This window comes from Micropterus salmoides, unplaced genomic scaffold (assembly GCF_014851395.1).
Source record: "Micropterus salmoides isolate LMB-PRFRI ecotype aquatic unplaced genomic scaffold, ASM1485139v1 Ms_hic_scaffold_15, whole genome shotgun sequence".
NCBI lineage: Eukaryota > Metazoa > Chordata > Actinopteri > Centrarchiformes > Centrarchidae > Micropterus > Micropterus salmoides.
Genome location: NW_024040596.1, coordinates 26,597,753 through 26,614,031, shown reverse-complemented (window position 1 = coordinate 26,614,031; position 16,279 = coordinate 26,597,753). Strand labels below are relative to the sequence as shown.

At 40.3% G+C, this 16,279-nt stretch overlaps 1 protein-coding gene across 3 annotated transcripts in view; it reads left to right on the top strand.

Annotated features, from left to right (window-relative positions):
- LOC119904552 (diacylglycerol kinase beta) overlaps nt 1-16,279 on the top strand; it is a 119,369-nt gene that overhangs the window by 32,141 nt on the left and 70,949 nt on the right. For all 3 annotated transcript variants that reach the window (XR_005444723.1, XM_038721329.1, XM_038721327.1), the window contains 12 exons: nt 285-548; nt 2,189-2,341; nt 2,820-2,869; nt 3,304-3,378; nt 5,001-5,120; nt 6,268-6,385; nt 6,881-6,969; nt 9,811-9,927; nt 11,283-11,381; nt 12,806-12,916; nt 13,020-13,093; nt 15,755-15,829. Coding sequence is in view for 2 of the 3 variants with exons in the window: in XM_038721329.1 (XP_038577257.1) it covers nt 285-548; nt 2,189-2,341; nt 2,820-2,869; nt 3,304-3,378; nt 5,001-5,120; nt 6,268-6,385; nt 6,881-6,969; nt 9,811-9,927; nt 11,283-11,381; nt 12,806-12,916; nt 13,020-13,093; nt 15,755-15,829 (1,345 nt within the window). In the remaining variant the exon portion in view is untranslated. The remainder of the gene's footprint in view (nt 1-284; nt 549-2,188; nt 2,342-2,819; nt 2,870-3,303; nt 3,379-5,000; nt 5,121-6,267; nt 6,386-6,880; nt 6,970-9,810; nt 9,928-11,282; nt 11,382-12,805; nt 12,917-13,019; nt 13,094-15,754; nt 15,830-16,279) is intronic.

The window sequence follows — 16,279 nt, the reverse complement described above, 5'->3', positions numbered from 1 at the left end:
ATCAGTGGATGACTTGAAGCTTTGTGAATGGTATTTGTGTATGGTTTTAACACGGTGTTGTAATTTGATCTGCTTCCTGTCCCTCTATGCCCCCTAAGCTTTTATATTTGGATTGTTGTTGTGAAGTTTAACGGTATTTCTGCAGTTTGTTTTGTTACGTTGCTTCTTACAATTAACCATCACTTTGTCTAATATCCTCTTCACTCATCCTCCACTGTTTACATAATTTCTGTTCAACTCATTTGTCCCTTCTATCTCTGTTTCTTCTGTTTTATCCCATGCAGGGATGAACGGTAAAAGCATCCTGTCTGCAATGGGCCGACACACACCGGAGCACTCCAGTGTGATGAGCACGGCAGGCACGGGAGCCACCACCTCCCCTTGTTCATCTCGCTCCTCCTCGCAGCGTTCAGGGACGGGGGCCCATACACCTAGGGGACCCCACCGATCACCCTGCACCCAGGTCAAAACCTCAGAGGCCAGCAGCAATGCCCTGACCCCCAATGCTGGTCCTGCCAAGTCACCAGTGTCCCCCAAACTTTCACCAGGTGAGGTTAACTACACTGACGCAAGACTGACTGAAAGTGATTAATGTAAGTTGGCAGTGGCGCTTTGACAGAATGTATCATTATCAGGCGCTTGTCAAAAATGACTGTGACTGATGATCGGTGGTCCACTGTCAAACCTGTAGTGTGTGGCGTGTCTTGCCAGGAGCTCGACATATGAAGAGATGAATATGTAGACTTATTTATTTTATCTGTGTCATCAACAGTCAGTCTATGGTTTGGTACAATACATGATACAGCATTCACCGATACGCTTACTACATTTTTAACAAAGTTGTAATGAACAATTTTCTTATCCTATGCCTTTTATCTCTATATCTATAAAAGTCTCAATGTTTTTATTATATTTATTCTGAATTTAATTTAATTTAATGGTAAAGTGTCCTAATTTAGGTTTTAGTTGCACATTTTTGTTACAAAATGAAAACAGTAGAAACTTTAGAAACCTTTAAAAGGATTTTTTAAATATTTATTTACATCTCTTATCTCTAGATTAGAGAGAGCTTCTAAGGAGAAGTGGTGAATATCTGAATAGGGGACATGGACATTTTCAGACAGGAGTTTAAACACTTGAAATAATGGATGACATTTATTTGCAACTACTGGCATTTAATGTTTGCAGATATAAATTAGAAACCTTTGGGAGCCGTAACCGATCAGATCAGATGTAGTTAATATTGCCATTCATTTTCCACCTCCATGATGCATATTCACATTTTGTATTGCTGTTTATTGTACCACAACAGATTGTTACACAAATTACTTGACAATCTTAAATGAAGAAAAAAAAATCACATGAAATCTAAATCTGGCCTGTTCCTGTTCACTGGAAACCACGCTGTTTGCAAGCTAAAGTGAGGACTATTGGAGGTCTCCTGATGTTTGTTCCATTTTTAAAAGCAAAATAAGAAGAAGTTAATTTTGAGTGCCTTTACGTGAAAATGGCGTTTGAGTGCATTGCAGTGTTATGGAAATAAACTGAGCCGGATTCAGGTGTGATGAAGACGTTTCAGAGACTGATGAAGACTTACACAGCATTTGTTTATTGAGCCCAGCCAAGGCGATACAGTGCCAGCATCCAACGTGTGAGCACATGCAATCCCGACACCAAATCTGAAGGGTACTTCCTGTCTGAGGATATTTATACTTATTAGACCTACAGAGATTATCCAAATAAGGTTATTGTTCACCTCTCTATACATGTGTGAAGATGCGATTGGAAATAGGTTCAAATTAGGACACTGTGCTTACCTACATTAAGTCACATTGTGTGTGGACCCTAACATGACCTGGGAAAAGTACCCCTAAAATTTCTTCAAATGCAATGTTGTATTTTTTAGACTTTAAGATGACTTATTCCATTTAGGTGCTGCTAATCCATTTATGGCTTTTCAGATTGGTCACATAATGTCGTAGTGTTTTGATTAGCAGCCTCTGTTTTGTCTCTGCCTGTTTTACTGGGATCAGAGTTCTCTAAAACTGTCAAACTAATACTTAAATGTGTAATTTAGTGCTGCTTTCACTTTATTCATTTCATTAATTTCACCAGAGGAACCACAGTGGAGTAGAAAGAGTGATGGGTGCTGTGAATAGCTTTGATCACTTGTGTTGTACATCAACAGAGAGGAGCCACCCTGAGAAGCATTTGTCACTGCGGAGGAGCCCGTCGCCCCAGAAAGGCTCCCCACTGCCATCGCCCCAGGTGGTCTTTCTCAAGGACATCGTCTGCTACCTTTCCCTGCTAGAGAGGGGGATGCCGGAGGACAAGCTGGAGTGTGAGTGACAGGGATGGAGGATGTCGGCAGAGGGTCAGCTCCTCTCAGGGGGATGTTGAGTGCGAGCAGTATGCAATGTGTTCAGGTGCTCTGGCCTCCAGTACCACTGGCCTCAGTAGCATGTCGGCTCAGGTTGACAGCAAAAGTAATAAGGCTGTTCCCTCCTTCTCTGGCTTCCTCCCCAGGGCCTTAGATACGGTAGTTGCACCTCCCACACAATGCAGGTCAGTGACATGCTTAAGCCCTGCTGTGCCCAATTTACTTCTTTAGTTTCTAAGGCTATATTGGCGCACACTGACAAGGCTAATCTCTGCTAACTGGTCCCCATGCCCCAGTGCAGAAGTAGCACGCTCCACTTCTTTAACCCTGTGGCCATCTGGAGAGAGTCCAAGAACGAATGTTACAGCTTCAGAGAGCTCCTAATTATCTGACTGTATCTGAGTCATCATGGGATCTCTGTTCTCTCGTTTCCCTCTAGTCATGTTCCGGCTGTACGACACAGACGGCAACGGGCTCCTGGACAGCTCGGTGAGTAAGCTCTGTCTCTTTTAACTTTTGTATCTCCCTCTTTTCTCTCTCTCTCCCTCGTCTTCATCTTTCCGTCTTGTGTTTTGTCTCTTTGCCCTTTGCGTACATCTGCTCCAAGAATAGAAACCTGACAGCCTGTTGTGTTTACATGACATCATTTGTATTTGTTCTGTTCAGTTTAATATTAGCCACCTGCTGAAGTGATCGCATAAACAGATGATATCTTCTGTGAATATGTTCAGTATGCAAGGAAATACGACTTTGTTACACTGTACTTTACTAAACACTGACTTTAATGTTTACTAAAAGCACTTCTTCACATACCAAGCAGCACAGGTTTCTCAGTCAGCCATGTTTGTTTAGTAGTAGGTAGGTAAAGCTAGGGTGGCAGTTTTCGTCTCTTTGTCCTAGATGGTATGTATTTCTTTTTGTAGGAGCTGGATCGCATCATCAATCAGATGGTGCATGTGGCAGAGTATCTGGAGTGGGATTCAACAGAACTGCGACCGGTGAGCAAACTCTCGACTTCAATAAAGTCAGGAAGAGAAATGTAAACAGGCCCCTCTGTGAAGGCTTTGTCATTATTTACTCACCCTTAATGCCCGTTAAAACCTCAGGAGACATGCAAAGACTGGATTTCGGTTCCAAAAAGCTAGTAACACAAACACGAAATTGCTTTCTCAGTAAAGTGCTATGAAGACAAAGGACTGGCCTGTTAGAGGAAAAGCCCCTGACCAAGATCTGCATTTGAAAACAAAGAAGACTACTTAAGAGTGTATTATTAGCATTTTGCTATGAAATCTACAACAAAAGACAAAAAATTGTGAAAATGAAAACACAATGAATTGAACTGTACCCGGAGCTGAGTGTATCATTACCTCTGCATCTTTAACAGGCGCAAGGCACAACACATGTATTGCACCAGATACAGAAAAGTTCATTTCCATCTTTAGTTCCTATAGTAGTATCTACAGTGTGTCTGTATGTTTTTGACTACTAAAAAGCTTGCTTTTCGGAACACTGCTTAACAGAATTTTTGATGTTAATAGACAACAACTGACTTTGACTTTCCTGTGTAGGTATACACAGGACAGGCAGTCTGTGCCCCTGACTTTGATTGTAATTTATATTTCCATTGGCGGCTGTAAGCACAACATACAGTGACTGCTGAATTGTCCCTAGCAATAATTTTATAACCACTGTTGTCCATCAGTGTCTAAATAATGTATTTGGTACACAGACGGTTAACAGTCGGCCGCAAATTAGGGAGATGAAAACATAAACAAAAAGGCAAATAGTAGTCCGTCAACCACGGCGGAGTATTAGGGCCCTTGTTTTCGATGATAAAAGAAATTGTAATATCTCAAGAATAAATTTGTGATAGAATAGGTTGCTTCTGGCAGTTATTTAGACTTCTAGTATTTAGAGTTACAGTGTGGAGTCTCTCCTCTGACTGGTAGCTCTGGTTCGCTGCTGTCTCTGCACCTCCCTCACTTTGCTCTGTTTGGGACTGGCTCTCTACTTCAGGATGCTTTCCAGTGAAGAAGTTGTGAGCTGCACTTTATCGGGGGTGGTGAAGTTAACATTTGTGTGGATTTGGGGTGAGATTTATGCCTGATCAGAAGTGTTTTCAGTTAGGCTTTCAAACAGAGCAGCAAACTTGTCTTATCAGGTACCGTCCTGGGTCCATGGGTCTGTCAGGCGGTCTGTTTGGTGATATATAAATAAATTAAAATGAATCAGTTCATCATTGACTTTAATAGGCACTACAAGCTGATTTAAAGAGGTAACTTCCCCAAACAAAAGACACAGAAGAAGATGGAAGAGCCTTTCTTAAGCATCTAGGGTCCGGTTTCAAGAGCATGATGGGGCTGGTTGGCACAACAACACTTTAATCACAAATCAATAAAAAAAAAAAACACATTTGCGTACATTAAAATATATTTGTTTATAGCTGAGATGCCTGGCAACACCCTCAGCACCCTTACTTCCCACGTCCATGCCTATGCACATTGATTGAAATAAGTAGTTTATTTTAAAAGTTGAATTATAAAATTTTTGTATGCCAGTTGGGTCCTTTGGAGGGTGAGAACCGCTTCAGTTGAACCAATGTATATTTCTGTCACTTTAGATACTGAAGGAGATGATGGAAGAGATCGACTATGACAGAGATGGGACAGTCACACTGGAGGAGTGGATCAGAGGAGGCCTCACCACAATCCCTTTACTGGTCCTGCTGGGCATGGATACGGTACCTATTAGTGTGTGTGTGTGTGTGTGTCTGTGTGTGTAAAACATTATTGTTTGTCTTCACACAACCATTTAACTTTTGTTGTTCTATATGTTTATCTATCTCAGAGACCTTTTATAGAGGAGACACTCAATAACATCCTCAATACAACTCTATGGGGAAGCCTGTAACGACAAAGATGGCGTATATCCCACCCCTCCTGCTAGAAGGCAATCACCAGCTTTTAGAAGCCAAAGCTGGAAACATATTTCAGCCAATCGTGTGGTTTCACTGACGTAAGGGTCTGTTTTACTTCTACTGCACATGCGTGGTAGTAGTAACACATGTGTAGTAGAAGTATAATCAGCTGGGTAAAAACACTTTTTAAGCCTTATTTTGGGGCAAAGTCGTCAAACCTTTTTTTTAGATTTTACTGCGGATTCTATTGATGTAGTTTTTATGTCCCGGTGACCAGTAAAAGTGCAGTTCTGACTCTCTCCCCATTCATCCAGATAGGAGCCTGGTCTTGTTAGCCTGAAATAGCTGCTCGGTGGCGTTGCCAAGTGGCATGACTTGCCTATAAGGACTTTGGTTTTAGGCACTCATTGGCTGTTGTGAGATCAGTTCTCAGTCAGCAGCACTGACTGAAAAGAAGGCCCTACTTAATTTTATTCAGTGTATTGAGGTTAACACGGTTCTGTAGGTAGCAGTAATGATTTTCCTATTAAAATGTGGTTTCATGTGTTAAGAACAGCAAATGTGCAGTATACATTTTCATGAACTCTGTTCTGGATTGTTGAGCATTATGCCAAGTTGTGTGGTGCATTTTATAGTTAAAAAATAAAACAGTGAAAACAGCTGATAGGTAAACTATACAAGGGGGGCACTGCTTCTAAATCACCTCTAATATATTTTTGAATCTCTGTACAGCAATTTCTTGCTACGTATTGACTGATTGTATGTGTGATAAGCTAAAACCAGCTGATAATGTATCAGTCGGGCTGCACTGTGCACTGCAAAGCAACGGCCAAAAGGCAGCATTTTTTATTTTTTTAATGTTACAGATTATGATTTGAATTAATGTTCACCTGAGCTGCTGTCAAACATGTTTGTAGCAACAGTAATAACCAAAATCCTTGAAATTCTATCCTTTGTTATCTCCTCCTAGAATGTACAGGAAGACGGGCAGCATGTTTGGCGTCTGAAGCACTTCAACAAACCAGCCTACTGTAACTACTGCCATACCATGCTGCTGGGAGTTCGCAAGCAGGGCCTCTGCTGCTCTAGTGAGTCGCTCTGTCACCCGTCTTTGTCTCCATTGCTTTTTCCTTGTCTCTTCCGACTTCCCCTCCTCTCCATCGCTGTCATTATCTATTTGTCTCTTCCTCCATCTCTATCTGTTTTGCATCTGACTCAGATTGAAGTTGTTCGTTGTGCCTGAGTGCCTCTGCCTGAGTCAATGTTGTTTTTCAATTACAAGTCCACACAGTCATCATTAAAAAAAACCTTAACGATGTTATCATGTGTAATTTCATTATTGATTGAATTCTACCAGGGAACAGTTCTCGGGGCTGTTCTTGTCACTGTTGAATGGAAGTGCTCACTGATTGTCTGAGATTATCTCTAATGTGAAAACTGTTTTATAAAACTCCCTGCAAACTGTGTTTTTTTTGTGTGTGTGATAGCATTAACATTAAAAACAAATATGCCAACCATTTTTAAGGTACACTGTGGTACTGTAGTAATTTTACAAACTGTTGTCTCTTGCTTCTTTCCCACAGTATGCAAGTACACTGTGCACGAACGCTGTGTGTCCAAAGACATCGCTGCCTGCATCAGCACCTACGCCAAGTCACGTAGACACACCAACGTAAGCACAAACACACCACATGAAAGGGTTGATTCTGCACATGAAATGCTGTGCTGATGACATGGACTGATGCTGCGGGGTAATGAGACAGGAACACTGACCAGTCTGTTCAGCAGATTCTCACTGACTCATGCTACTGTTTAACAGAGCAGCGAGGATCATGGGATGGTCTGCGGGGTCATGCAGGGCTTCTTATCTAGTTAATATCCTCTCTATTTCCACAGAATTATTTCTCTGGCTGGTCACATGCTGATTACAGTCTGTAGAGATTTTGTCTTTTCTTCAGTTGTGGGTTATGACCAAAACTTAGCGCCAGGCTCATGGCAAAAAGGCCCTCCCATCAATAATTTGCCATTTTGTGTTTTAAGTTTTTTTGTCTTTTAATTGATTAGTCAATCTACAGAAAATGAATTGCCAACTATTTTGATGCATTTCATGTACGTCATTTATCAAGTCAAAACACATTTTTCAGTTTATCAAAATGCGAGGATTTGCTGCCTTTCTCTGTTTTATATCAGTGTGAATTACTCAGACAAAATAAGCCATTTAAAGGTATGACCTTTGACTTTTTAAACTGTTTATGGGCTTTTGTCTATGAAGATTCTCAGACATCCAGGTCATAGTTATCCAACGAGGGTTAAAATGAAGGGCAACTGGACTTGGTTGAAGATACTGGAAGACGTTTCGTCCCTTATCCAAAGGACTTCTTCAGTTCTGACTGACTGGCAGGGAAACTCAGCTATTTAACCTCAGTGGGGTCGTTGGCCCGGGTCATCGATACCGCTGGTTCGTTAGTGTTCCTTGGTGTTGTGACGACAGTCGTTACAGTCGTTGAGACTACCGGTGGCCAAGACTGAATGACCATCGTTGGTATCTTCACCTGAGGCCAATGGGTTACGTTTGTTGAGTTTCCTGGGAAGTGATGAAAGGACAGCATTGTAAGTGGGGGATGAGTGGTGGCGTAGACCCCCTCCCCTGTTCAATGACGGCTTCTCAACCCTGGTGTAGATGCTTCCTTGACACCTCTTTCAAACCATCCATCTTCTCTGTCTAAAATGTGCACCTGGTGGTCCTCAAACGAGTGTCCTCTGTCCTTCAGATGTAAGTAGACTGCAGAGTCTTGACCTGAGGAGTTGGCCCTTCTGTGTTGAGCCATGCGTTTGTGTAGTGGTTGTTGAGTCTCCCCAATATACAGGTCTGTGCATTCCTCACTGCATTGGACCGCATACACTAGATTGCTTTTCTTGTGTTTGGGTGTGCGGTCTTTGGGGTGTACCAGCATCTGTCTTAGTGTGTTCTTGGGTTTAAAAAACACAGGGATGTTATGTTTGTTGAAAATCCTCCTGAGTTTCTCTGATACTCCAGACACGTATGGAATCACAATGTTGTTGCGTTTGACCTTCTTCTCCTCCTCCCCTGTAGTTTTGTTCTTCTTGGATCTTGTGGCTGTCTTCACAAAGGTCCATTTAGGGTATCCACAGGCTGTAAGTGCCCCCTTCAGGTGGTTCTGTTCCTTCTCTCTGGCTTGGGCGCTTGTTGGTATGTTTTCCGCTCTGTGGTGCAGTGTTCTCATGACCCCTAGCTTGTGCTCCAGTGGGTGGTGTGAATCGAAGAGTAGATATTGGTCTGTGTGTGTGGGTTTTCTGTAAACACCAATCTGCAGGCTCCTGTCCTCTTCAATGTGAACAGCGCAGTCCAGGAAGGCCAAACTGTTGTTGTGAACATCTTCTCGTGTGAACCTGATGTTACTGTCCACAGAGTTGATGTGTTCTGTGAAGGCTTGCACTTCCTGGCTTTTGATTTTGACCCAGGTGTCGTCCACATATCTGTACCAGTGGCTCGGTGCTATTCCTCTGAAGGAGTTGAGGGCTTTACTCTCCACTTCTTCCATGTAGATGTTGGCCACAATCGGGGATACCGGTGAGCCCATGGCACAGCCATGCTTCTGTCTGTAGAATCCACCGTTGTACTGGAAGTAGGTGGTGTTTAGACAGAGGTCGAGTAATTTGCAGATTTGGTCAGGGCTGAGTCTAGTTCTGTTGTCCAGGGTGTTGTCTTGTGTTAGCCGTTTCCTAACCAGTCAGTCAGAACTGAAGAAGTCCTTTGGATAAGGGACGAAACGTCTTCCAGTATCTTCAACCAAGTCCAGTTGCCCTTCATTTTAACCCTCGTTGGATGTTTATGGGCTTTTAAAATTATCTTCTGACATTTTTTGATAAAGAATATTACCGTTAGTGGCAGCCCCAAAGCCTAGGTTCAGTGGATCACAGCATCACAGCATGTGTGTCTACTTTGCTAAAAACACAAACAGTTATAACTTCTGTTGAAGCTTGACAAGGACAAAGTCATCTGTGTCTTGTGTGCAAAAAAAAAAGGATATTTAGCTTTTTGTTGAGCAAAGAAACCAAGCACCTCAGCTGTTATTGGCCTGATTTTATTTTTGTTGTGTTCAGTGACATTGTTGCTGCTGGATATACGGATGTTTCTTGTTGCTTATCAGTGTTTTTTGTTGTTGTTGTTGTATGTTGTATGCTTCTCCCATGCACCAGAATTGCCCTGGTTTATCTCTTAGATAAACAGTATTTGGGAGGCCCAGGTTTTGATCAGCAGGGTTTCATTTTCATTTTTCAATATTACTGTTTTGTGTTTGTTACATATCTTCAGTGTGTCAAGGTATTGTGGATAACTACCTTATATATTTTGCTTAAAAAAGAATAGAACATTCTAGACCCTGAATAATGTTTACATATTGACTTAATGAATGATTAAAAATTCTAAAAATGTATAAATATTTAATGCTAAATAACAGTGAGGACTTTTTCTCTCCCTCTTGCCCTCCAGGCTATGCAGCATGTATGGATGGAGGGTAACTCTCCTACCAAGTGCGACCGCTGTCACAGAAGCATCAAGTGTTACCAGGGCCTGACGGGCCTGCACTGTGTCTGGTGTCAGATCACTGTGAGTTGCTGCTTTAGTAAACACAGATAACTCTTACCAGGAAACACTTTAATCTGCACTGGCCATATTCCAGACTCTGTATTGACCAATAGAAAAGCATTGTAACTACAAAGTAGTATCAAAAGATATTGTATTGAGTGTTATTATTTTTATTATTTACCTTTCTCTCTTGCATTATGTGTTAAATGTATCCATGAAGGTTAACACAGTGTGTTATTATCTTAAGTCAGTCACTCTTACAGACACACACTGGGACATTGCATTGGTTTAGTCACTGTTGCCACTTTATTAAGGACACCTGAAACTAATACAAGAGTCTTTATAATTGAAATTGTTTCAGAGAGGTTTTGATTCAATTGTATTGTATTTCTGTTATTTTGTCCAACCTATTTATATCAGTGAGTGTAAATAACTAACACCTCTTGGTGTAATGCAATACAGTTCAACAGCAACACAAACTACATCCTCCAAAATAAAAACGTTGAATCAGTACCTCCGTAAAACATTTGAAACATTTGAAACATCATGAGGACTGTTTTGGTTTTAGCTAGGTGTACCATGTTAATTACCTTGTGACTTAATCACCATTAGAAGCCAAACGTCTAACATTAACCAAACCTTGACCCTAAAATGTAATGGTTTAGCCTTTTGTCCCCCAAATGTGAGGCAACCTCACAATGACTTAGACATAGACAGACTTTATTGTTATTCAACTGCACATTCACAATGTACATTTGAGTGAGATCTGGTTGCAAGGCTCCGAATAAAAAACAGAACACAAGTAAAAGAAAAACAGTATAAATATAAGTATATGCAATATAAAATAGAGTAAAAATATAAAAGAGCAAACAGCAACTGAATAAAAGAAATTGTGACTTTTTTTCAGAAATGTAGCAGCAAACAGAAACATTGTATGTAGCAGCAGGATGTATTATAACAGTGAAACAGACAATATGAATAGTGCAGTGTACTGTGTGAGCAACTTTATGTCCCCACAATGCGATAAAATCAGCACTCGCACACCTTTTATACATTTTATCTGGCATTGCTTTTTAAATCCACTAGATGTCACCGCTGTCTTGGGGTTTGCTCAACATCAATCCTGATGTCAAAACTCACAGGTTCACATGGCAGTTGTTTTCATTTCAGCATGAAAAACTTTCTGGATAGAAATACGAATGGATGACTTATTGATTGACACTGTATGGCCTGTCAAACAGTCGGTATATGCTGTCAGGATAAATAAAACTCAACAGTGCAGCGTTTCATTCTGGTAACATTTGAAATGCTCTCACAGTCTCACAGATGGATTACACCCACAGTTCTTATGTTTCTGCCTCTCCTCTCCTCCGTAGCTCCATAATAAGTGTGCATCTAATGTGAAGCCAGAGTGTGATGGAGGAGCCTTGAGGGACCACACACTGTTGCCATCGTACATCTGCCCTGTTGTCTTGGTAAGAACGCCTTTCTCTGCTGTCCATATACAAGACTGCACATAAGTGCAACTGAGAACATGTTCTCTTCCGCAGATGAAGGAGGAATAGCTTGATTTCAGTATTATGTCATTCACCAAAAAAAAAAAAAACTATATATAAATTTTTCAGAATGCGTGTTGTTTTTGTTTGTTGTTGTTGTTGTTTCTGTAGGCTTAGGAGGTTGCTTTAAAAGATAATCGGTTCCTTGCTGACAGAAAACAGTGACTGTGGCCAGTTTGAATTTTAAGTATTAATAGTGTATCAAAATACTAATAGAAATTTAAAATAAGTTTATTAGGTACACCACAAACTTCAGTTCAATGGGGCAATGTGCAATAACCACACTTGCATTTTAGCACTTGCACTTAAATCCATGGAACAATGCTTCCAACAATGTCCTTTTTCTTCTGTGCTTAAGTTTTCCTCTTGTGGAACAAAAAAGTTAACCTAATGCAGTCTAACACAACAGCCCTGCTATAAATCCTACCTTCATGAAGGTTATGATCATTTTAAACTTTGTGGCGCTGTTGTATTACACAGAGAGGTGTCTCCATTATTTAGCCTACACTCACTGATATAAATGGGGTGGACAAAATAATAACAATAACGAAGTACAGTTTAACTGCACCACAAACTGCTACCTCGAAGATTATCATAAATGAACATGTCTCTACGTCTATTACAAACTTTTATTCAGTGAATAGTTAGCAGAAACATTCCTTGATGCATTAATGAAAGATTTTTTATCAGGGCCTTGTTACGTTTCTTACAACACACCTTTGCTACTGCAAATTATCTGTAGATGAAAATGGTTCGTAGTGCCTCTGGAAGGTATGGGTCCGTCTCGGAGAAGAACCAGAGGCTATTTATCAAACTGGAGGGATCACATTTTCCACACAGAAAATGGAAAACACTGATGAGTAGGACACTTAAGTTATCCCAGGCTGCTGCCACCACAACCTGGAAAGGCAGTGGAGAATGGATGACTGAGCTGGCTGTATTAGTGACGACACGCTGCTATTCAACAGATTTCCTCCAACAAGTCATGTCAGGCCCATGTCCCTCACACCTGCCTCAATTTCACACACAATGATGAGTCTATTTTGGGGTTTTCTGATCTGACTTCTCAATTTTCCTCACAATACCTCATTGACAATCTGATTTATATGCAAGTTGTCCATATTCATAGTGGGCACTTCATACAGTTATACAAGGCACCTGCGGAATATTTAAAACTAACTTTGATTTATAAAGAGAAAGTGCATGCAGGTAAACAGGCAGATTTTAGGTTTTAGTGTACAGTTTTCTTATTCTTTAGTGTGGAATTAGTGTAGAGTAAACAAGACCACTGGCCCATGGTTTCTTTTCTGTGCTCCAGTCCATTAGTCCTACTCTTTTCACAGGACCGTCATTCTGTGGTGAAACGTGGTGAGGGGGAGTCGCCACCCAGCACCAGCCCTGATGACACCAATCAGACTTTCAAATTCTCCCCAGGAGATGGACAAGCACTGCAGGTACGCTAGTCCTGCATCCAGCAGCTGTCCATCCTGTCCGTTGTTGAAGTGACCACACAAAGCTGGTTAGCAGATTCCTTAATCTTTTCCTTCCTGTCTCTAGATCACCCCTCTCCCAGGTACTCACCCGCTTCTGGTCCTGGTCAATCCCAAGAGTGGAGGGAGGCAGGGGGAGCGGTAAGTTCTTGCCCCCCACGTGCCGTATGCTGTGGTCATGTGGTCTGTTCTACTATTGCCCTATCATGTATGGAGTCCGTGAATAGAGGCTATAAAGTTGATGACAGCCATTTGGCTTCACATAAACACTTTGAAACCCGCGTATTTTATAGGTCAAAGATTAGTGCTCTTTATTTTTCATCTTTTTTATTTTACAAAAAAATATGTAAATTAAGGGTGAATGGGTAAATACATATCAGAAATATTTATATGTTAATAGTTTATTTTCAAATTTCATTTAAGCCTTTCCTTTTTCCAGTTTGAATTTTACTCTCTATTTTCACATTTCAACATCAGTTTCAATAAAATTAGCCTCTTCAGTTTTCTTTTTAACAGTTAATTATGGCTGGATAAATACAGAATAATAATAATTTATTTGGCACTTTCTCTTGTCATTTAAAATGTTCCCTTTCAATTTTAATTCTGCCTAAAAGTATCCTCCATACAAACCAGTTGTGTGTGAAGAGAAACAATAATGTTTTACACACACACACACACACACACACACACACGCACGCACTTTTTATTAACTGAAGCATTTTCTCGGCTGTGCTCGTGACACCTCATTACTGTAAAGTGTGATGATCAGTCAGTCCCCTTGGATACCCAGATACAGTATGATTAAATTACACTGTTATTAGAGTTATTTTGGGCCATTATCTGAAAATCACAGTACAAACTGATTTCTGTCACAGATGGCACCGTAGTATTTGCACCACCCTGCTGTCCCTCTGAATGCTATAATTTAAAGATGAGGAGGGCTGTACAAGCTGTAAATAAATGTATTCATTGTTGCTCTGCTCCCCACCTACTGCACCACACAACTGAGACCAATCATACCCTGTTGATCTGCTTCAGCCTGACAACATTACCATAGCAACACACTCTTTATTACCACCAGAAAGGAAATTATTCTGTATTAATAGACATTACAAAGACAAAAAGATCCTTTTGAACAGGAAACCAGAGGCCATTGTGTTGCTATTTTTGTCTGTCATTTCACAACATGTTTAGTTAGATTGACGACTGCAGCAACTTATCTGAAGTTGTATAAACAATATACAAATATCAACAGATTTGACATAAATCTTCTTAAATAAGTGTTATCCACTGACTAACATAAACTTATCAGTCCCTCATGTACTTTTGTATATATTTTTAATACACATGGCTAAGACATCTATTCAATTGTGTATATATAATAGTCTAATGAAATACATTGACTAGCTTCCTAATGGATTAGAAGCAAATTAGGAGCCAGTAAAACTGCCTGAATGAGGTGTGCATGAAGATGACTGTTCAGTCTTCAATGAGCATTTTATGTAACCCTCACAAGGTTACAGAAAGCTGCTTCTATGTCAACATGCAGCTCGCTAATATACTGACAGTCTGTGAGAGCAAAGGTCATATATACAAGACTGAAGAGTATGTGAACTAAAACTCTCCGCTTAGTCATCCCTTTTTTATATTATGCCTCTTCTTCCTGAAGTTTGAATTTATGTAAAGCATGTATTTTAGGGCTGCACCATTGCATAACATGTAATATTCTATATTTTATACACATACAGTATCTCACAAAAGTGAGTACACCCCTCACACTTTAGGACATATTTGATATCTTTTCATGCGAGAACACTGAAGAAATGGCACTTTGCTAAAATGTAAAGTAGTGAGTGTACAGCTTGTAAAACAGTGTACATTTGATGTCCCCTCAAAAAAACCACTGGCAACAAAAGCGAGTACACTCCTAAGTGAAAATGTCCAAATTGGGCCCAATTAGCCGTTTTCCCTCCCCAGTGTCATGTGACTCGTTAGTGTTACAAGGTCTCGGTGTGAATGGGGAGCAGGTGTTTTAAATTTGGTGTTATCGTTCTCACACTCCCTCATACTGGTCACTGGAAATTTGGAGATTTTCACTAAGGGGTGTACTCACTTTTGTTGCCAGTGGTTTAGACATTAATGGCTGCGTGATGTGTTATTTTGAGGGGACAGCAAATTTACACTGTTATACAACCTATACACTCACTACCTTACATTGTAGCTAAGTATCATTTCTTCAGTGTTGTCACATGAAAAGATATAATAAAATATTTACAAAAATTTGAGGGGTGTACTCACTTTTGTGAGATACTGTATATCAGTCAACTTGATATAACTGTGTTTTATAACTCTGGAAACTGTAAAACTATAAATAAATAAAATATAAAGTACACAAACTCTCCTAGGTAAAGGTTGCCAATTGTGGGAAAATGGTAGTGATTCTTTGGTCATCTAAAAAAGTTGCATCATGAGAGCAGCAAAGTTGGATGATGAGTGTTGATGACATGTCTTGCTTGTTTTTTTTCTTTTCTAATAGCATCATAGCGCTACGATTCACATTTGTTGCACCATTTGACATGCTTCAAAATCAGTTTGACATGCAGTAAACCTGCACAGTATGTAGAGCCCTTAAGAGGCTATGGTACTTAATTATTTTAACATATAGATCAACCTGGTAAATTTAACTTGTATAAGTCTGATGTAAAATTAGCATATTCTGCATACTGGTAAGTGTACTACATAGGCGCTCAATGTACTTCTAACTATTTGAGTTTTGTCTCCTGTTTTTGTCTCTTCTTCCAGGGTACTGAGGAAGTTCAGGTACCTACTAAACCCCAGGCAGGTGTACAGTTTGGATCAAGGGGGACCAATGGCAGGGTAAGTCTGCTGGCCTTTGCCCACCAATTCTGTTCCAGGACACTGTTCATAATGTAGGCCTCAGCAATCAGAGAGCTGTCAAGTTAACAAGTTAATACGAGGATGGCATGCTTTTCCATCTTTCATAATGGAAATCCTTTAGGTCTTTTGGGTTAAGATATAGACCTGCACCAATTTAATGTATAAAACAGGAACACGCAAACTAAAGACTACCTTTCAATGGATAAAGAATTGACATACAGAGCCAGACGCAATGATATAAAGCTATCATTTAGTTTAAAAAAATGAGATGCAAGTGTGCTAGTGATTTATTTACTGTTTAAGTTTACTTTAAGCTGCATCAGGAGTTTGTATTTTAGAATGAAAAGAACATTGTGAATATTAAGTATTGCTGTAGAGGTCGGTCAAAGGGGAATGGGAAAACCGCATTACTGCCGTGCGGTGCTTTTG